This window comes from Lupinus angustifolius, unplaced genomic scaffold, assembly GCF_001865875.1.
Source record: "Lupinus angustifolius cultivar Tanjil unplaced genomic scaffold, LupAngTanjil_v1.0 Scaffold_165_3, whole genome shotgun sequence".
NCBI classification, from domain to species: domain Eukaryota; kingdom Viridiplantae; phylum Streptophyta; class Magnoliopsida; order Fabales; family Fabaceae; genus Lupinus; species Lupinus angustifolius.
The window spans coordinates 9,648-32,439 of NW_017726237.1; the positions used below are offsets into that span (position 1 = coordinate 9,648).

General features: G+C 34.9%; 2 protein-coding genes and 1 long non-coding RNA gene across 3 annotated transcripts; all 3 read right to left on the reverse strand.

Moving 5' to 3' along the window:
- Positions 1 to 695: 695 nt before the first annotated feature.
- Positions 696 to 21,690, reverse strand: LOC109340364. Its single transcript, XR_002106783.1, has 5 exons — positions 21,679 to 21,690; positions 17,785 to 17,788; positions 15,634 to 15,637; positions 1,134 to 1,354; positions 696 to 1,032 (listed from the first exon to the last, which is right to left on the reverse strand). It is a non-coding gene; the product is annotated as an uncharacterized LOC109340364 (long non-coding RNA).
- Positions 7,911 to 17,096, reverse strand: LOC109340363 (mitochondrial intermembrane space import and assembly protein 40 homolog). The gene is made up of 5 exons (XM_019578040.1): positions 17,091 to 17,096; positions 10,420 to 10,520; positions 9,419 to 9,456; positions 9,186 to 9,311; positions 7,911 to 8,293 (listed from the first exon to the last, which is right to left on the reverse strand). The coding sequence occupies exons 2-5, from the start codon at positions 10,517 to 10,519 to the stop codon at positions 8,114 to 8,116; spliced, it is 444 nt and encodes a 147-aa protein (XP_019433585.1). The 5' UTR covers position 10,520; positions 17,091 to 17,096; the 3' UTR covers positions 7,911 to 8,113.
- On the reverse strand, positions 12,955 to 15,291 carry LOC109340362 (cation/calcium exchanger 4-like). The gene has a single exon (XM_019578039.1). The coding sequence runs from the start codon at positions 14,939 to 14,941 to the stop codon at positions 12,983 to 12,985; it is 1,959 nt and encodes a 652-aa protein (XP_019433584.1). The 5' UTR covers positions 14,942 to 15,291; the 3' UTR covers positions 12,955 to 12,982.
- Positions 21,691 to 22,792: the final 1,102 nt, after the last annotated feature.

Here is a 22,792-nt window from a genome sequence, read left to right on the forward strand (position 1 = left end):
AAAAATGGGCTACAAAACTTCAAGGATTTCACTATGAGATCTTTTAAAAACCTGGAAGAGAGAACAGGGTTGTTGATGCTCTATCTCGGTGTCATTCGACTGAATCAATACTAGTGTCCTTGAGCTCACCAATTCCATATGTGCTCACTCAGCTCACAAATTTTTACACAACAACATAAGGCAAACAGTTAGTACAAAAACTATTACAAGCAGCTTCCGAAAACACTTACCAACAAAAAAATGGGCTGATATATTACAAAGGTCGGTTGTATATACCTACTAAAATTAGGTTGCGTGACATTTTTCTTGTTGAATATCACTCGACCCCTGCTGCAGGGCATTCAGGGCTCAAACCTGTCATGGCAAGGCTAACTGCTTCTTTCGTTTGGCCTGGACAATATAAGGAAGCTAAAGAATCCACTAAACATTGTCTTATATGTCAACAAAATAAGTATATCCCATCTAAACAACAAGGTAAGCTTCGGCCGTTACCCTTACCTCAACAAGTTTGGGAAGACATATCCATGGATTTTATCACTTCCTTTCCCTCATCTTGTGGGCATACGGTCATATGGGTCGTTATGGATAGATTGACAAAGTACAACCATTTTGTGGCATTTCCGACCCATTTTACAGCAGCCCAACTGGCGGGGCGTTTTACCACAAAGATTTTTCGGCTTCATGGATCCCAGGAACAATTGTCTCGGATCGAGATAAGTTGTTTCTGAGTTCTTTTTGGAAGGAGTTCTTCCGCCTACATGGTACAAAACTTTGTTTCAGTACTTCATACCATCCAGAATCTCATGGACAAACTGAAGTGGTTAACAGAGGATTAGAAGCTTACCTGAGGTGTTTCACTAGTGACCAACCCAAAAATTGGTTCAAGTTTTGTCTCTTGCTGAGTATTGGTATAACACTTCTAAACATTCTTTCACATACATGACTCCATTCCAGGATTTGTATGGTAGACTTCCTCTGACTATCATGGACTATATTTTCGGTCGAGCTTCCGATCCGTATTTGAATGTCTCCCTACATGAGAGACAGTTTTTAATCACTCACTTAAAAACAAAATTATACAGAGCTCGACAAAGAATGAAGGCACAAAGTGATAAACATAAAGGAGACCATACTTTTGTAGTCGGTGATTGGGTGTGGTTGAAACTACAACCGTACCGCCAACACACTGTAGTTTGGAGAGCAAACCAGAAGTTGAGCAAACGATTTTTTGGGCCCTATCAGATCCTCCAACGTGTTGGTATGGTGGCTTATGAACTAGCACTTCTAGAAGGTTCATAAGTCCATCCGGTTTTTCATGTTTCAAAGCTTAGACCTTTTTGGGGAACCCCTCCCACTTGCACTTTCTCTAGGCCATTACAAGTTCAAGAGGAAGGAAATAGTATTGTAAAAATTTCAGAGAACATAAAGAAGAAAGGAGACAAAATTTTAGAAATTTCAATGAGTAATAAATGCGAAGGTGAAAAAATAATATTGCAGTGGAGAAGACAAGAAGTGACCAGAATACTCCTCGGTTGGAACTAAAGAATGAAGTTATGAGGAACAATGAAGTTATGTGGGACACAACAGTTTTGAGTGACAAAACTGTACTTCCGCATATTCCAAATTTAATTAATGAAGAGTGTAATTTTAAAATGGGGTCCAGAGCAATTATTATTGGGGATAAAAATAATATCTACTCGGTTCCTTCCCTCTAACGTCCAAATAGCTGGACTCCATTCAAAGAAAAGCCTGGAAATGTGCAAGCACAAACCAGTTGAAATTTGCCACATGTCCCACGCATTGAACATGGCTTTAATTGTTAGCCTAGAGCCCCATGGCTCCCTGCAGCATTAATTGATGGGGCATTAATTCCCACAAATTCAGCAAATGGCCCCACACCGCCCAAAGGTGAAGCAACACGCAGAATGCACAATGAAGGTGGGTCAGCAAGTTAAAAGCCTCTATCTCACTCCACTGCACAAAAATCTCAACTTTCCACTCACCAAGTGTCACCACATATTTTCTATCCAAACGAATCCAAACTCCCTCCAATTCCTTTCCAGTTGGACTCCCACGGTCTCCCAACAACAATGGTCAATTCCACCAACACGGTTCCAACTGGGCCAACCGAGTTGGGCTTCAACCTTGAGGACAAGGTTGGTCTTCATGGGGAGAGTATTGATAGTCTGAATGATCCAGTTGAAGATATGAATATAGTGAGTGGGCCTAAGTTCAGAAGGCCAATTGTTACTCCTAAATGGATGGCATATCACATTGTCAATTAAAGTATATTTTGCAGTTTATTTCTTTTCTCTTAAAGATATCTATCAATCAAGATGATGTCAAGTGTATGACTAACATCATAATTAGGGTTTGCTTATTGTATTTAAGCTTTAATTGTTGCTAGCTGAAAATATATGAAAAATCTAGAGCCTTGCTCAATTTTATCTTGCTTTCTTTACATTGATCCAAATTTTAATCCTCATTAGTAGAGATACTCTACCAATGAGTTCGATCTGATTACATAGTAGCAGCCACTGAAGAAGCAAAGGATCTCACTACAACAAATCTAAATGTTCACACCAAACATAGGCGCAACATCCGTTCCTCTTTTTGTGATTTGAGGATTTTCCATTATGTAGAATCAGTTATTATATATAAGTATTATTTTATATTCACTCATAATCTAGATGTGTGACCTCTAACTTGTTAATGCCCCACAACTCTTTGAGAAACACCACATTTGATTCTTCTTCCTCTTAATCTTCTTTTTAGCCGATACTGCACTCCTCAAATATCCATTTTCCTCGAAAAATAATAAACAACAAGAAGATACCATTTGATGTGTGGAGATACAACACTATGAAGACATAATTCTTCATTCAAACTCTAATTTATTGACATGAGTATGAGTATACAAAGTATGATTATATTGTAGTGATAACGAGGAAGTGTATGAGTTCCTTTTTTGGTTCATGGAACCTCACTCTTAGATAATTTGAAAATTGAAAGTGAAACTATTGAATGAATTCTTGATTTTAAATGGGTTGTGTGAAACAATAACCCTTTTATAAATTACTACTTTACATTTTTGTGTTATCAAATAATTGATTAACTATCATTCATAATCGATTATTTGTTTTCAACAGTTCATGATTATTACTTACTAATAATTGATTATCTATTAGAGAAATAAGTTTCGCAACAATACTAAACCTAATAATTGGATCATAATTGATTATATATTCGTAATGATTACTAATCGTTTATTCAAAGAGAATAAGTAATGTTCTTTAAAACATCTCTCTAAATCATTTTTAACATGCTTAATCAATTATATAGTTGTTTTATGCATGCCTAAGATTCTACCCATTCATCTTAGACTTGTAAAAGATAAAATACATATGAACATTAAATCTAAGTGAATATAAGATGTGAATCTTAGCAATTTGCTGTCTTATTGAAGTCTTGTTGTCTTTAAAGGTTTTGTCTTCATCAAAGGACATTTTTTAAGAGAGTTAAAAATCTATGCACAGTCAGTGTAAAGCTTTTTACACCATTGATACACCATTAACTATTGATTTGTATTACTTTTGTTTAAGAGTCAACGATAGTTAACATATGAATAATGAAGATTTGATGACAGTGTAAAAACACTTACATTGTCAATATATATATATTAAATCTTTTTCACAAACTCAAGCTTTATGTCTTCATGCTAAATCTTGTACTTTTGCTTTCAAGTTATTTTGAAGTATTTGCTCTAGATGCTAGAATTGACATAATACATAGGATTCTTTCTCTTGCTGCTCAAAATCAATGGAAGATATTTGAAATGGATGTCAAGCAAGAAAATGAAATGAATACAATGTCTACAAGTTTGCATAGAACAACCATCACGTTATCTTCAAAAGAAATATACAACATATATTCTGGAGAAGTTTAAGATGAAATTATGCAAATTGATGTTGACTCATTGGGAGAAAGATTGAAATTAGAAAGAGAAATTGTTGGTGATTTTGTCAATTGAATTAATTTTAGAAGATTAGTGGAAGGCCTTAGGTACTTGATAGCAACAAAATTTGATATAATTTATGGAGTTGGACTCATAAGTCTACTCATCGATTCACCAAGACAATTTCAACCACAAGTTGCAAAGATAATTTTGAGGTATGTCAAAAGTATAATTGATGAAAACATCCTTTATTCAAGTTTTAACAAGCCAGTTTTGATTGGATATAGTAACAATGATTGGAAAGGTGAAACTGAAACTCGAAAAAACACTCCAAGTTATATTTTCATCTTGGTACATTTAACATGTGTTTTTTTTTGTCGTCTAAGAAACAATAACAAGTTGATTTGTCAACAGCAGAGGCAAAGTAGACACCAACAAAAAATTGAGTTATTCAAACAATTTGGTTGCAAAGAATATTGAGTGAGTAGCAACATCATCAAGATGATTTTTTGCAACAACAAATCAATGATTGCTATAAAGAAGAATTATATGTTTCATGGGTACAAGAAACACATTGCCATCAAGCATCTCTATATCCATGACTTAATCATAGATAAAGAAATTGTGATGAAGTAATGCACTTTGCAAGATCAAATTGGAAATATTTTAACAAAGGCACTCAAAGTCAATTTGTTCTTGAAGTAGAAGAAAATGCTTAGCATGATGAAGTAGAAGTATATGGGAGAGAGGATGTTAGAAGTTAAACTTGGATTTTAGAAGACACAATTAATATGATCATGGTATTGTAAGGTACCTACAAAACTCTTCCGTAAATCCATACAATTTAAAGACGCATTTTTAACTCATAATTCTAATGTCTAGCAAAATTACATCATTGTTTAGAATTATACTATTATTAGTAGAAATATGCCTATAAAAGGCTAGAGCTTGTACTAGCTATAATTTTCAATTGTAACAATAACAAATGTGATGAGAGTTAGAGAGCAAGAAGAAAAACTGAAATAACTTTAATGTTTTAAATAGAGTTGTTGATTTTATTTTGAGTGTTTATATTTTTTTTATAGCATCTCAATTTCAACAATATATTTAATTTTATTCGTAGAACACTACGAATGCCTTTTTCTAATGACAACGGCAAAAAAAGATGGTTATAGAAACTATTGCCGGTGTAACTTATGAAGCTGACAAACATATTATGTTTCCATGTGATGGTGTTTTGTGGTTGGTTTGGGAGTCACGTTATTGGGACTGAGCAAATTTGTCATACATTTTGTTTCCAGCAGTGTGAAGTTGGGTAAGGAATTCTTGCTGAGAAAATTCATGGGAAGTCAAGGCAAATGGTTTACCAACAAGACATTAGTCTAATGGTATAAGGTTCTGTTAGATACCCAGAAATGACACTCATTTGGAAGGGGCAGCCATGAACTTCAAAATGGATTAGTTCCTTACCCAAAAGATGAGAGAATACCCTTAGTAGTACAAAAAAAATATCTTTTCTCCCATTACCCTCCCAAACTCAACTTATAAACGAACCCTAAAAAAGAAGAAGATATAGTGCAGATCAACTTCTTAATCGAATAATATACTGTTACCTCGCATGCCTTGTGACTTTTTAGAAGATACAACAACCAAGTCTTTATCCTACTAGGTGGGGTCCGTTACATTGATCTCCGTGTCTATCTTAATCATTTCCCCTACGATATTTCTTGGTCTCCCTCTTCCTCTGAGAATTGGACTAGCTTTCATTTGATTCACTCTCCTTATAGGTCTTATACTGGTCTCCTCCACACATATCCAAACCATTTAAGGCACGATTCTACCATCTTTTTTACTATAGGAACTACTCCAACTTTCTCTCTAATGCAATTATTTCTAATCTTATTTTATCCAGTGTGTTCACTAATCCAACACAAAAGCCTATAGTATTCTCTTATTCTTAGAAAATATTATTGGAATATGAGGTTGAGATTGTTTAATATCAAACAGGTTTATGTTACCAGCCCTACTTGGAGTATATTTCACAATGAGTCAATGAGACACAATACTCATTGCAACTTGTCAAAGGTTTATAATTCTTGTTATTTCCATGTCTATCAGAACATATGTAGCAGACAGAAAAAATTCAATGGCGTTGGTAAAATTAATGTTTTCAGCTTTCCATGTTGATCCATGTCTAGGTAGTCAATTGCAGAGAGCAGAACATAGCGGTCGAACCCAAAAACACTATAGCAGGATAACGGGTAGTGGGATGACCGCTACAACTAAGGGAAAAATATAAGTAATTTATATTATAAATACACAAAGAAAAACTTAAAATACCAAAATTATGTTATACTCTCCACATATAAATATACAAATACACCAAAAATCATTAAAAACATAAGTAATTCATACTCTTTATCTTTTGACAACAAAAAGAAACTCACAAAAGAAGTGGAGGGGGAATAAAAGGAAAACAAAAAAAATATAAGTAATACATCAAAAACGGAAAGTGTTGAAGATGTAAAGAGTGAAAACAAAAAGAAACTCATATAAAGAAGGGAAGGGGCATATTTTTGAAGAGGAAAGAAGGAGAACATGATGTTTCACGTCTGTGCTGAGACTGAAACAGAACTTTCCATTCCACTATTGTTGTTGTTGTTCACATGTTAAATAGAAGAGAGAAGAAGTGGGAGAGGTAAATTACCCAAAAACCTTGCCATGTATTAAAAAATAAGGGCAAAAAAGGTTTTTTCCTCTTTAAAAACTAGGGTTCCACTGCCCCACAGCCTTGTTGCCACATATTAAAAAATAAGGGTAAAAGGAGTTTTTCCCCTTTAAAAATTATGGTTCCATTGCACAATCTTGTTGGAGCGGGTTCTGACCCGCGATTTGGCCCATGAGGTCACTGCTTTCTGGCCTGTGACAGGCGCAACGGTCATCCACGCCGCTACACTCCCCTCTGTTGCAGTGGAGGGCCGGAAACCACCGCAACGCCGCTATCCCAGCACAATAGCACGCTATTGACTACTTAGATCAATGTCCTTTCCAAGCTTCCCAAACTTAATGTGAAGTCTTTTCCAGTTATAAAGTGCTATTGTTTCTGTATTCTTGAATAAAAGCACATGAATGATTGTGTGTATCTAATAGTCTAACACCCCCATCATGCAACAGTCCTTTACTCTCAGTGTAGACAATACACAGCCTCACCTACCTTGTAATGAAACTCAGCTGTTTTATTAGAAGAATGGAGGTAACAAAAATTGAAGTCTTTTACCACTTTGTTAGAGTCCGATCTAACACCAATCATAATCATTTCTACAAAGCTAGGAAGCTTTGTGAATTCCCTAAAATAACATCTTTGTCAATGTTTCTAAAGACAACTTTCTGACCCTTATCATACAACTAATCATTACACCACTAGCTCTTGTTCTCCACTCATCCAACGTTCTCATCTTTGCTATATGGAGTTTATTCTTTTGTTAACATTTTACCACTCAACATCCAGTCTCATATAATATTGTAGGTTTTATAGTCACACGATAAAACTTTCTCTTAAGCTTAAGTGATACATGTTTATCACATATGACACATTAAGCACTTTGTCATTTTATCTAACCCACTTGAATCCTATAGTTTACATCTCAATCAATTTCTTTACTGTCTTGTATAATTGACCTAAGATATTTGAATCTAGGGACTTGTATAGTATGATATTCAATCTTTACCTCTACAGTAGGGTTTGCCCGTCTCTTGATAAACTTACAATCTATATGCTTTGTCTTATTTTGACTAATACGAAGATCATGTGCTTCTAAAGTTTGTCTCAACATTTCTAAAACAACAGTAATATTATATGAAAATCTAATAGTTCCAAAATTTTAAGCATATAAGTTCAACACCTTAACTACATAGAAAAGCAATTTGATTTTTTGATGAAAAAGGACAAATTTTCTATAACTAAAGATAATTAAGGGCTTGTTATTCAACACTATAACATGATTTATAAATTGGAGGCAAACAATATTATTATTCATGGTATGCTCTTATTCATCCAAGTTCATCCTAATTAGCTTTGAATGTTACAAATTCAAAATGAAATTAGCATACTGCTACCTGAGTAGTTTGCCCAAAAGAAAGAATCCAAATGAAATTCCCTTAAAGCCTGGACTTCGAACTTTGAGATTCCTTGGACCATGTGGGAGGAATTATTTTGTATTCTTGGATTGGCTCCACCTCATGGCTTTCATCTTCACCTAATATATCTTTAGAGAATGCATTTGGATTGGCCTTGATACAGCTCTGCAGAGCAACAAATGGATGTACGCAGTCCGAGCCCTACAATAAAATAGGAGGAAATTACATAATCAGCCGTTGATGAGAATAAAGAAATCTAAAATTTGGAAATAAAATATTTGAATTTCATCCATATTGATCGCTAGTTGCAGGGTCATCATGATATAGTAATAGTAATATGGAGAGAAATCTCTCAATCATATCAATGATAACGGTAACATTTGTGTTGATCAGTAGAAAACCAGATAATGGCATGCAATGGAAAAACATAACTAACTGCTAAGTTGTTAGATCTGTTACTAAGGCATTTATTCGTGAAAGATAGAAATAAAAGAGACAAAGTGACAACAAAATCGTTTTCTAGAGTTATTAGTTTAAAACTTTAAATTGCAAGTTCTCCGCAGGAAGTAGAGAAACAGTATAACTAACATGAAAAAAGGGCTTGACTGAACGATCCAGTCTCAATCGCCAGTATTTCAGGGTGCTTCAAGACAGTAAGAAACACATGAAGACACGTTGAACCACTGCGTCACAGTTCATTAATCTCTTATCACATTAGTTTTATGGAGAGCATAATTTAGGAATATTTAGCCTTGAATTCTCATACTAAAAATTTACTTAGTTTACATTACAACTTACACCTGCCTCTAGTTTCCTGCATTAGCTATTTCTAAGACGAATTATAATGCAACAGAGAAATATGAACAAACTAAACTATGGTAGCGCACCAGATAGACAAGTCAGAACAGAACAGAACATAACATATGGATTCTCTGGTGTATTCTATAATCTATAAATAGAACAAATAGGACATTTTCAATACCAAAAGTGGTGAAACACTGCATATGAGATAACACTAGCATCATTACATAGCCAGGTTTGAGTCAGAGGTTGTTGTAGTATATTGGAATGTATGAGATATGATTGGGGTTACCTTTTCTTCAGCAGTACTCTTGAGAAAACAGAGGAATGCCTCTGAGAACTGAGAACCACAGTCACCACTTCGCAAATCTGCAACGCAAGGACATTCCAAGGCTTTCTGAGCTTTTTCCTCAATAGACTGCAAATTTTCACATAAATTTTCAATTTCCATATTAACTTACTGAATCATTTACGTAATTTCAATTTTCATTAATATGATTAATAGAAATAAGGTAAACCAAAAACCTCTGCATCTTGGTCTTTGTTTCCATAAGCTGCAGCTTCTGTAATAAAGGAAGACATACAGTAAGTGAAGGAAATTAAAACTGCAATCACCACCACTGTTTTAAATTACACCCTGCAACTACAGCAATATTGTAGTTTTGGGAGTCTCCTATTAGGAATTCACATAAGGTAGCATGACAAACTCAATGTGGTGCTTAAGTTATGAGGCTCTCCCACTTAATAAACTAATTTTTTGGTTGAGCTCTCCTCATGTACTTCAATTCCAACGATTATGTTTTTTCATTGAGAGTTGTTTCACAAAAATTACTACCTATAGGCTATATTACCGAATTGTGACAGGTGACTGAAGCTGCTAACAGAGAACGAGCTATCATCTAGTCAATATCGATAGAGTGAAAGCTGTTGTGGACGATAACTCTTAGGCTTTGTTTGGGAGTGAAGTTTTGGAGGGGAAGGGAAGAGAAGTGATGGCTTTGGAAAGCTTGGGAGTTGGATGAAGGAGAGGGGAATGTTTTTTTAAAGATAAAATGTCAAAACAGCGAAATATTTTTAGTAATATTATATAATTATACATTATAGTCCATTTCTCATTGTTTAATTACATTTTTAAAGGAAAAATAAAAAAAAAATTCTTATATTATCATTAGTTTACTCTCTTTTCTAAATTTTATACTACCAAACAAGGGGATAATTTCCTTCATTTTCCATTCCCTTCCCCCCTTTCCTAACTCTTTATCCATCTCTTTCCCTTTATCTCATAACTCCCAAACAAGGCCTAAAGGATCACAATGTTTTTGGGTTAAGTAGCATAGCAAACTCAGTCACAGACTAGTTTCTTGGGTTGGGGCTATCTTGATGTGCAACATCTCCGCAATGATATAGCAGCCGTAATTATTGCCACAATTGGGGTAAACACAACTAACCACAACAGCGAAAACAATTTAAAACACATAGAGACATTTATACAAACAAGTGAAGGGCACAAAAGAAAGGAGACAAACCTGCAAGGATAGAATCGAGTGAAGTGTGATTAGAGTCGTTGGTGGTTTCGGTTTGGACGTTGACATTGACGGAAGCTTCGGTGCTTTCAGTTTGACCCATTCTTATTATTCGTCGCTAATCCTTTTGTTTTGTCGTCGCTAACTGGTGAAAGGAATTGCTACAAAATGATTTTGGGAAATTGGTGATTACAGAACGAAGTTGTTAGTAAATTGTGAAGGAATGTTATACTGTTCTCATTCTTTGCATATGGTAGTCGTGATTTGACCGGTGTGGTTGGTTCAAAAGAGGAGAGTGGAACAAATGAGAAAGGAAGAATAAACAAAATTGAAAAAACTCTGAATATTCTTATTAGTTATTACTAGTTTTTATTAAGGACTACTTTGAGCTAAATCAGCTAATACTAAAAAACAATGTGGGAAGTAGTGCAGATATAAAACAAAAATCACAATCACCTTTTTTACGTTTAGTTTAATTATATTTAATAATTAATACTCATTTTATTTAAAGAGGTCAAAATAATATTTGTTGAAATGAACAATTATATATTTAAAAAAAATCAATTCTTTACTTATATAATGTTATAATATGTACCAAAAAAAAAATAGAACTCATTTTGTCTCAAGTAGTCATGTAATTTTAATCAATACCACTTAAAGTGAGGTTATTACATAATATCTTAAATGGTTTTAGTAATGTAATAATAAGCCTAGATTGTTATGGGATGACTTTTTCTCTACTCATACATTTTTTTTGTATAACTAAAAATATCATATTATTTTGGATAAGGAACTAATTTTTTCAGGATTTGTAATTGTTCATCCTAATAAATTTTGCTCATAAGAACTGAACTCTTTACCTTTTAGTCATCCTACAAATCTAATGAGACTTTACACCACTAAACCAGTATATTTTTGGTTCAACTCATACCTATGTTAACTATAGTAGTTTTAATTATCAGTTGAGTTTTTTGTTGAAGTTAAACTAATGCATTTATTTACCTGATATTTTGATGGACAACAAATACCTAAGTTTGTAGCTTATGTTTAATCATCTTATATTTTAGAGTAAATTATTTAACATCTACTGAAACAAAATTATAGAAATCATCATTTCTTGTTTTAAACATACACAAACCATTCTCATTATATACATACATTACACTGACTACCTTGTAAGAGATTATAAATGTAATTTCTTACACAAAATGATGACGAGTATAATTAAGTCAAACAAAATATTGTATATTATCAAAACAAGTCAAAATAGTATACAATCAATGTTTATTCACTATTTTTAGTTCGTTACAAATTGTATTAATAGTTCTAAGGAAATATTTAAATCACTCTTATGTTATATTGTAACTAACTAAAATAATGAACACATATTGACTTTTGTACTATTTGAACTTGTTTCATACTATACCATATTTTGTTTAACTTAATTACATTTGTAACAATTTTTTGTTTAAGAAATTACACTTATCTCACATATAGGGGTAGTCAGTGTAATATATGTATATAATTAGGATGTGTAAGTTTAAAAAGTGATAAATGATTTATATAATTTCACTAAAACTCAGGAGGTGTCACTTTTAAAAGAAGTTGTATGATAAAAAAATTCTTAACGCGTCCAATACTATGAAAAATCTTTTTGAAGTTAAGTCAACACTTAGTCTATATGAGTTATCGTGATAAGAGACCATTATGTCTCGTGATATTGCATCCAGTGAGAGAGAACAATATGAGAATTTACTGTTGTAAACCTTAAGATATTTTGTTAAGGAGTCCTAGATTTCAACGATCTTATATATCCATCTGCTTACCTTGTGAATTATAAAGATCAACACCAAAACTTTTTTGAGAGTATAGAGTCTCGAAAGGTTTAGTAGGTAAAGAATACATGAGAAAAGTTGCAACTTGGATAAGTTTGATCTACAAAGAATACTTAGTTATTAGAGTATGATGAAGAGGCATGTATAAAAAAGAATATTTATCTCAAGAAATATTTAATACTTATAGCTATTTGTGAAACATGTAATATTGTGAGTGAACCAGGATAAAAATTCTTGTTTTATTTTCTTTATCCCTTAACTCTTTACTGCCATTATTGCTAACTGTGCAGACATGTTTTATTGTTCTTTTGTTTTGGGGAAAAACTGATATTGAGAATGTTAATCAAACAGGCCAAGTAGCTGAATTGCTTCAAAATTCAAGAAATCTAAACATTGTCCGGTAGTAATTTAAGACTATGATATAGAGAGATTTAGAAAGTGGCACAGGGAAAAGTATTTCATTTTTCAACTAATAATGTATAGGAACTACCAATTGTAGATTTGGTTGATGAGTGCATAATGTTTGGATATACAACAATGATATCTAAACCTGGTATACCAACTTATTCCTGCTATATGAAGCACATAAATTATAGTACATGGCCTTGTGATCCACACAACCAAGCCTTTATCTCATGAGGTGAGTTCAGCTTACATGGATTGAACGGCGTCATAATGCTCTATTAATTATCAAAAGAGAGAATGTGGCAACCAGAAACTGTTAACAAAAATCAACTTAAACCAGCAATTGTTACAAGTCCCATAGCAGTGCACACCCTAAATGAAAGAAACACAAAATAGAGGGTGATGAGACCCATTCCTAATATTCTGCTAGGATGCATATTGTTGCGTGGTAAAACAAAAAGTGCCCATAAAAGTGCTGTGATAAGAAATCCCATCGTGTAAAACAAGCTACTGTCTTTCGGCACGACATACAAATCTGGTTTTTTTGACCAGGCACCGAGCAGCAATGAGATCCCCAAACCAACAAGTGTGTTGAACATAGGACCTGCATAACACCCGGATAAAGCAATCTGAAGTCCATCTTCTCCATCCAATGCCAATGCGACATTTGACATCAAATCTCCCATTGAATTTCCCCATGCTAATACAGTTAATCCAAGGATGGATGGACTTATGCTGAAAATTACACCGAATGCTACTAATAGAGCCACGAGCTCATTTGCTATTATGTAGAACCACACTACGCTCATGATGAATCCTCCAAGAACCCAGAGAATCAAAAACTGATGTGGTGGATGATCAGCCACTGTGTATTTATATGCAAGAAAACCAAGTGTACACCCAATAGTAACACCAATACAATAAAAAAGAATAGTACTCTGATAACTCACATTATCTTGGGTGCTACACAAAAAGGCCAGGAGAATTGGAGACAATGAAGCACTGGCTACAGCATATGGCTTCGACCATACTTCCTCATTGACCATCGGAATGGTTAGCCGTCTAGGAATTGACAGTGGCAATTCCATCAGTAAAAAAAGATTTGAAACTGAGAATGACAACCTGGTGTTTTCCATGCTCTCATCACTCCATCCCCAAGGAGGCCTTTCATCCGAATTGATTTTATTTCCCTGATTTGAATATATTGCCACATTTGAAGACCACATCCACTGTGGCAAGGAAGGAGGGAGACGGGGAGGATCACTCTCGGTGTCTATGTCAAGCAAAGAGCTATAGATAGAAATATCCTCTTCATAACCTTGAGAAAATACACTACCCTGGACAGGAAGCAATGGGGTGACGGAATCCCATTTCAACCTATGTGCATGTTTCCGTAATATCTCATTGGCAGCAACGATGAATGCATAAACAACATAAATTGATACAAAAGCAATGGTTGCCCCAACACCCACCTTACCAACAACCAATATCAGAAAAAGTGCAACAAGAGTGAATATAAAGAAACTAATATCCCTTATAAAGCATCTTCGATCAATTCGAATCTCCTTGTCTGCAACACATAAAGAAACAGTTCCGACAACAATACAGGTAACAAAAAGAGCACCACCTAACACGCTGTTAAGACCCACTTCACCTGTTTCAGTACCCACAAAGGCAGCTATACTAGCAAACACATCGGGCGCTCCATTCCCAAGAGGGAGCAGCACAACCCCAGCCACAGTTGGAGGCAATTTCAAGAGCTTCGAGAGATGCTCAAGAGACGGGCAAAAGTAGTCCGCCGCAGTGTTCCCCAAGAGATAAAACAAAGCAGCAAGACACACAAAAAATACTAGATAACCAAGTAATCTAAAATTTTGACATTTACAATAAAAAACCCTCAAGTAATCAATATATCCCTCAGAAGAGCATTGAGGATTAACCTTTAAGAATTCACATGGGCTATCATAACCATCATGATGGTGCAATCCAGCACAAAATCCGGGATTACTTACAGCTACATCTTCGTCGCGATTCTCACCAAGTACACTTGAAGTATTGAGGCTAGTTTCAATCATTCTACGATGAACCACAGCAATGTGAGAAGACCCATTTCTCAAAATTGCATTTTGATGATTCCCCAAATATGAGGAATGCCTAAGAAGAGGGTTTCGAATAATATCCTCACGATTGTAAAAGAAGAAAAACACAAGCATGGAACAAAGGCAATTGAAAACACCATGAAATCTTCTCCGTCTTGCACCAAATATTCCATTTAGCGTCTTCATTTCCAATCTTTTATTACCCCAAAATTTACAAAGATCGCTCACAGAGGAGTTCCAGCTCCCAATTAGGGTTTCCAATTTTTCTAGGGTTTCGAATTCTTGGAAGCGAAACGAAACCCTTAGACTTATAATTGAGACGAATTGGCGTGAGAATTGGGTTAATAAACAGAAGAATTAAGAGGAATTGGAACTTACGCGATGAATTGAAGAAGTAGAGAAGTGGGATTCAGATAGGTTCCAAATTAGGGTTTTCAGAGTTCCTCTGCGATTTTGGTAGCAGTTGCATTTGACATGAAAATGAACTTGATCTTTCAATCATATCGTTGAAGATGATGATTTATTCAATATCCCTCATTAACGAAAGAAAGAATATTATACAGCCACAATAGATAATATTTATTATTATTATCTTCCTCACATTCATATTTAATAATCATTAATAATTAAAATAATAAATAGTAAATAATGATGTAATTACATATAAATCTTTAGCATGTGTACAACTATTATCACATTTAAATTTTGCTTTTCCAAAAGACCCTGACCTTATTAGATTGACAAATGGAAGACATTTTTTGGTTATTAACAAGAGAAAGATGTGCATGAAGACGTATGCACGTGGAGACAACCAATTAAATTTTGTCAACACATTAAAATTTAATCATAAATGATAGTAATAACAAGCATAAATGTACTAGTCTCTAAATGTGACATGTTTGTTAGATAGTTTTATAATTCAGTTAATTAGTTAGTTGCTCAATGCTATAAAAGGAAAGTTAGTTTATAAATGAAGAATAACTTTTGTTCAATTCACTTCTCACTCACTGCCATATACATTCATTCTTCCTCTGTTTTTCACATATGCATCCATAAGAGATCTTCTTCTTCCTCTTTATCTACTCTTCTATCTCTGCCATATTTCTTCTTCTTTCACTCACACCAAGTGCATCCTCACGACTTGGTTATCAAGCAACTTGGAAGCTATTCACGATAGTGGTATCAAAAGCTTTGTTCTTTTGTTTTCGATTCTTGGATCCGTGGGAGAAAGAACTCATGTGTGCATCTCCATGGCAAGCAACACTGGCTTCACCATGACATTACATACATTGGATGGCAAAAACTGTGAGAGATGACACATTCAAATGAAGGTTTTATTTGGCTATCAAGAAGTCTTTGAGATAGTTCAAAATGGATATCAATCAGTATGGGAGGATGCTACCGAGACAAAGATCCACCTTCAGGGAATGTAAGAAGAGAGATTGCAAAGCTTTGTTCATGATCCATCAATGTGTGGATGAATCTAACTTTAAAAAGATTTCCAGTGCCAAAACAACAAATGAGGCTTGGGATAATCTTGAGAAATACTATGCTGGTGTAGAGAAGGTAAAGAAAGTTAAGCTCCAAACATTGAGAAGAGAGTATGAACTATTGCAAATGAAAGATGGTGACACAATTTCATATTACTTCACCAAAATCATATCATTGACAAATCTGATGAAGGGATGTGGTGAAGTAATAAGGGATCAGTTGGTGGTAGAGAAAGTGTTGAGGACCTTAAACCCCAAGTTTGATCATATGGTTGTTGCCATAGAAGAGTCTAAGGATCTTGACGTGTCCAAGATTGAAGAATTGCAAAGTTTATTAGAAGCTCATGAACAAAGAATCAAAGAAAGGAACTCAGATAGAAACTTTGATCAGGCATTCCAAGCACAGTCCAGCAGGAGGTCCTTTGGCCAAGGAAACTTCACAGCAAACAGATGGAAGAATGACAAAGGAAGGTCAAAGGTAGATGGAAGAATGACAAAGGAAGGAGCTAGGCAAGATTCCAACTCCTTCACAGCAAACAGAAGCAATGGACAAGATCAGGTGCTAAGGAGAAATAAGAAGAAGTTTGATAAGAAGAAGTTTGATAAGAAGAAAGTTCAATGTTTTAATTGCAAGAATCTTGGGCACTTTGCATCTGAGTGTAGATTCAAAGCTGCTCATGGAAGTGGACCAGAAATTGAAGCTAGATTGGCTCAAGGAGAAGAATTTGAGGAAGAACAGGTCCTACTCATGGTCACATCTGAAAAGGAGGTCATGGATGATTGCTGGTATCTTGACACAAGCTGTTCTAATCACATGTCAGGCCACAAGGATTGGTTTGAGAGACTTGATGAGAATGCCAAAAGTAGAGTGAAGTTTGCAGACCACAACTCCATCAATGCTGAAGGAGTTGGAGACATCTCAATGAAGAGGAAAGATGGGAAGAGTGCTAGCATCAAGAATGTCTTGTATGTTACAAAGATGAAAAGCAATATGCTTAGCCTTGGTCAACTACTTGAGAAAGGGTATGAAATGACTATGGCATATAAGTTATTGAATGTATATGATTGTGATAAGAATCTGATCTTGAAAGTTCCACTATCCAAAAACAGAACTTTCATGATTGGGATTCAAGTGAACAATCACAAGTGCTTGCTGTCCAAGGCAGCTCATGAGAACTGGATTTGGCACCAGAGGTATGGCCATTTGAGTTTTAAAAGCCTTGAGCTTCTGAGTAGAAAAGGAATTGTGATTGGATTACCATCAATTAGTAGTCCTAGTGAACTGTGTGATGAGTGTTTGTCAAGTAATCAAACTAGGAACAATTTTGTGTCACATGTACCAACCAAATCAACAAAGTCACTCGAATTGATCTACTCATATGTATGTGGACCCTTTGAAGAAAACTCATTCTGAGATGACAAGTATTTTGTGACTTTTACATATGACTTCACAAGAAAGACTTAGGTTTATCTGATCAAGAGAGAGAGTGAGGTATTCACTAAAGCTCAAGTAGAAAGATAGAGTGGACAAAAATTGACGACTCTAAGAACTGATGGAGGAGGAGAATACATGTCAAATGAATTGAGAGAGTTATGTGCCAAAGAAGGACTGGTTCATGAAATAATTGCTCCCTATATCCCACAACATAATGGCACTGCAGAAAGAAAGAACAGAACCATCCTTAACATAACAAGAAGCATGCTTAGAACAAAGTCTATGCCAAAGAGATTTTGGGGTGAAGTTGTTTCAACAGCAGTGTATATCATGAATAAGAGTCCTACAAGAAGGTTAGGTGATTCTACTCCTGAAGAAGCTTGGTCAGGATCAAAACCAAGGGTGGATCACTTTAGAGTGTTTGGCTCGATTTGCTATGTTCATGTTCCTGAAGTTCAAAGGAAGAAGCTGGATGACAGAAGCAAGAAACTTGTGTTGCTTGGATACCACCCTAAAGGAGCATATAGGGTCTATGATCCACTAAATCAAAAGAGAATGTTGAGTAGAGATGTGAAAGTTGATGAAACACAAGGCTGGAATTGGAGTGGAACAAGCACTGACTCAGAAAGACACACAATGATATAGTTTGATGAAGGCTTAGTAGAAGGAGAACCATTGCTTGTTGATCAACCATCTGCTGCAGAAAGTTAAAATCAAAGAATACCACAAAGAGCCAAATAAGAACCATCAAGGTTGAGTGACTATGAAGTCTTTCCAGACTCAGAAATCACTGTTGAAGGGGAACTGGTGCACATGAACCAGTAAACTTTGAAGATGCAGTCAAGCAGGGTCACTGGCTTGATGCTATGCAGGAAGAACTTATGTCAATTGAGAAGAACGAGACTTGGGAGATTACTCAATTACCAAGAGGAAATAAGTCTATTGATGTAAGGTGGGTTTATAAGGTAAAGATAAATCCAAAGGGAGAAGTAACCACGTACAAGGCTAGGCTTGTAGCAAAGGGCTTCCTTCAAAAACAGGGCCTAGACTATGATGAAGTCTTTGCCCCTGTTGCAAGAATGGAAACCATAAGACTGGTGGTGTCATTGGCAAACTATAAGGGTTGGTGTATTCAACAAATGGATGTCAAGTCAGCATTCTTGAATGGCCAATTAGAAGAAGAAGTGTACGTTACTCAGCCACCTGGGTTTGAGGTAGCAAGGAGTGAAAGCTTGGTATAGAGGTTGCATAAGGCTCTGTATGGCCCCAAGCAAGCACCAAGGGCCTGGAACAAGAGAATTGATGGTTTTTTTGTTGAAGCTTGGTTTCTCAAAATGCACAACTGAATATGGTGTGTACATAAAAGGTGTAGAGTTGAATTGATTGCTAATAGTTTGTCTATATGTAGATGATCTATTGGTAACATGCAACAATGTTGGTGAAATCAACTCATTCAAGCAAGACATGAAGAATGAGTTTGACATGAGTGATCTAGGAAACTTGTCCTATTTCCTAGGAATAGAATTTACCAGAATCAAGAAGGGGATTGTCATACATCAGAAGAAGTATATTGCTGATGTCTTGGAAAGATTCAACATGAAAGGATGTAATTCTGTTTCAACACCTGTTGAAGCAGGAAGCTCAATACTTGAAGATGAATCAATTGCAGACAAAAACATCTACAGACAAATGATTGGATGCCTAAGATATATATGCAACACTATACCTGATATTGCATATGGTGTAGGTTTGGTTAGCAGGTTTATGGAGGCACCAAAGAGATGTCATCTCCTAGCAGCAAAAAGATTGCTCAGATATGTCAAAGGAACAATGAATTTTGGCTTGTTATTACCAAATAGAATTAGCAGCCTCAGTCATGACATGGTTGGCTTTAGTGATGCTGATTGGTGTGGTGATAAGCAAGATAGGAAAATCACAATAGGGTATTTGTTTATGCTTTGTAATTCTCCAATTTCATGGTGTTCAAAGAAGTAAGATGTGGTTGCTTTGTCCTCTTGTGAAGCAGAATATGTAGCAGCATGTATGGCAGCTTGTTAAAGCCTTTGGTTAGATACCTTGTTGGCAGAAATAAAGCTAAAGAAAGAAGATGACAACTCATTGCTAATGGTTGATAACAAGTCAGCTATACATCCTGCCAAGAATCCAGTGGCACATGGTAGAAGCAAGTAAATTGAAACTAGATTTCATTTTTTAAGGGACCAAGTAAGAAAGAGGAGATTGAAGTTATTTTTATGCAAAAGTGAAGAACAACTTGCTGACATTTTTACCACACCATTGAAGAAGGAGAGATTTGAAAAACTCAGGTCGAAGATAGGGATTCTAAGGCTGAATGAAAACTGAATTAAGGAGGAATGTCAGATAGTTTTATAAGTCAGTTAGTTAGTTAGTTGCTCAATGCTATAAAAGGAAAGTTAGTTTGTAAATGAAGAATAACTTTTGTTCAATCAATTCTCTTCTCACTCACTGCCATATACATTCCTTCTTCCTCTGTTTTTCACATATGCATCCATAACACATCTTCTTCTTCTTTCTCTCTATCTACTCTTCTATCTCTGCCATATTTCTTCTTCTTTCACTCACACCAAGTGCATCCTCACGACTTGGTTATCAAGCAACTTGGAAGCTATTCACAACAATGTTATATGTGTGTTTATGCAAGTTTTTCTCTGAAAGATATTTCTGTTTTTACATGGAATAAGTAGAATTAATACGTTACGCTCATAAAAAGTAAAAATGTTATATATTGAGATACAACTATATTTATATGTAGGATTTTTTTTGTTTAAACAATAATATTATTTTACCATAAGAAATTAATCATTTTCAGGGTGTGTGGTATAAGTATTGCTATCACGAAACGAATTTTAGAGCCTTATTACATTAGAGCTTTAAGTGTATTGTTTTTATTTAAACTAGCGTATTGATAGACATAACAATGCCTGTCAACCCGCTTTCCTATTGTTTATAATGTATAGTCCTATAATTTATTGTTTTCTATATCATGAACTCTTGTTGAAGTGAGTTATAAACAAAAGCATCATCTTCCAATTGCTACAACTCATTTAAGTTTCTATATCTGAAATATTAAAAACATAATAGGAAATCAATGGAGATGTGTATACCATTAAGCAAGTAGAGAGTGTTCATATAAAAAATGGTGATGTATTAGACATTTGAGGAAACATTTGCCAATTATCCACTGAAATAACCGCAAATATACATACTAAATAGAATTTTGGTAATGTTTTGTAAAATATGTTGTTGTTTTGTCAAAACAGTTGCTGATTGTATAAGTTTGACTCTTGTTTTTGTTAAAATTGTTGCCCTTTATGAGAAAGTGTGACACTATAATGAAAAGTTTATTTTTTCTATGTATATCCCAAATCTGTTGTACAATGTGTTGATGTCCAACTCTTAACATTAATTTTAACTTGAAAGTAATTTAGAGATAAACTTATATTTAGACAATAGAACCAACCCAAATAAAAAGACTACAATTGTGATTGTTAAAATCATCACAATAGTCATAATCCACCAATAAGAATAAATAAGGAACTTATTTTGGGATGAGAATCACTCTGAAAATAGAAAGTAGGAGATGCAATTGAAAACAAAGTATTCATGCATGCATAGACAATATAATTCACTATGACTTTTCATCAAACAGTTGCACTACAAGTTAAGATTCCATTTCATAATCAATGAAATTCATTTAAACATCTTAGAATCAAACACCAATTTAGAATGAGAACGGTAAGATAATCCAAACATAGAAAACGATATAGCAACAATATAAACCCAAGATCGAAACAAAAAAAGTAACATATTATCAAGTTTGATTTATTACCGGATATTTTAATATCATCATAGAAACCACCAAACGATTTTGTTTTCAACTATCTATCATCACTAGTTGAAATTAAGAGAGCGGTTTTGGGGGAAAGGTTTGAGGAACCGCCACTTTTAGCCTCCATGACCACCTTCAACAGTGGGAAAAATTAAACTACACTATCCCAGCTTTGGTGCACCTTTTCAATTAATTACGGGATTGGGGTATTTTTATGAAAGTCGTGGATGGGGTCCACGACTTTGGCAAAGTCGTGGATGGGAGGCACGATTTCACTGGAAAGTCGTGGACCTGACCCACGATTTCCCTTTATTATTCTCTCTCCTCACTGAAATCGTGGATGGGGTACACGACTTCCAGTGTCGTGTACCCCGTACACGAGTTGGCATGGGTTATTTCGAATTACACCCATTTACGAAACGTTTTATTTGTTTTTTATTTATTAATTTATAAAATTAATGTATTTTGAATATGGAAAATTTAGTTAAGTGATTATTTTTGTATTTTAGTATGGTAATTGAATATGTTAAATGATTAATTTAAATTAATTTAATAAGAAATTTGGAATTGGAATAATTTGTAATTTAAAATTAAAAAAATAACAAAAATGGAATTGGAAAAGGAAGAAAGTTTCATAAATTGTAATTTCAAATTCAAATACATTTAATTAGCGGGAAAAAAAATCCTAATGGCGTATATGAGATGATGTTCCACATCCAGGTGCCTTTCTCCTTCGAGGTGGTTGGACTCTTACTTGTTGTTGTTGTTGCGATTGATTTTGTCTTCCACCTCTAACCAGTTGTGGCTGCTCCTCATCTTCGTCTTCACTATCGTCATCATCTTCATCGTCATCGTTTGTTTGGGAAGGCATTGTCGGCTGATAATATTGTTGAGAGTTGAATGCCGAGAATGGAGTATTTGAAGTAGTGCCAAACATTGATGGCATTCCTTGAAATTGTGAAGATGATGGTAATTGAGAAAATGAGTAGTCACCTATTGCTCCGTAAGGTTCAAACCCAAACGGATGTTGTTGTTGCTGAGGAGCAGGAGTCTGAGAGTATGCCTGTGGAAAAGTATCCGTCTGAGTTTGACTCTCATATTGTTGATATTCAGGTGCAAAAGGCATTTGGAACTGTTGTGAAGGAGGAGCTTCAGAAGTAGTTGAGGAGAAGGCGGTTGGAATTAGTTGAGCAAATGCTTCCATCATCTCATTGCAGTTATGATAGACGTCATTCAATGACTGC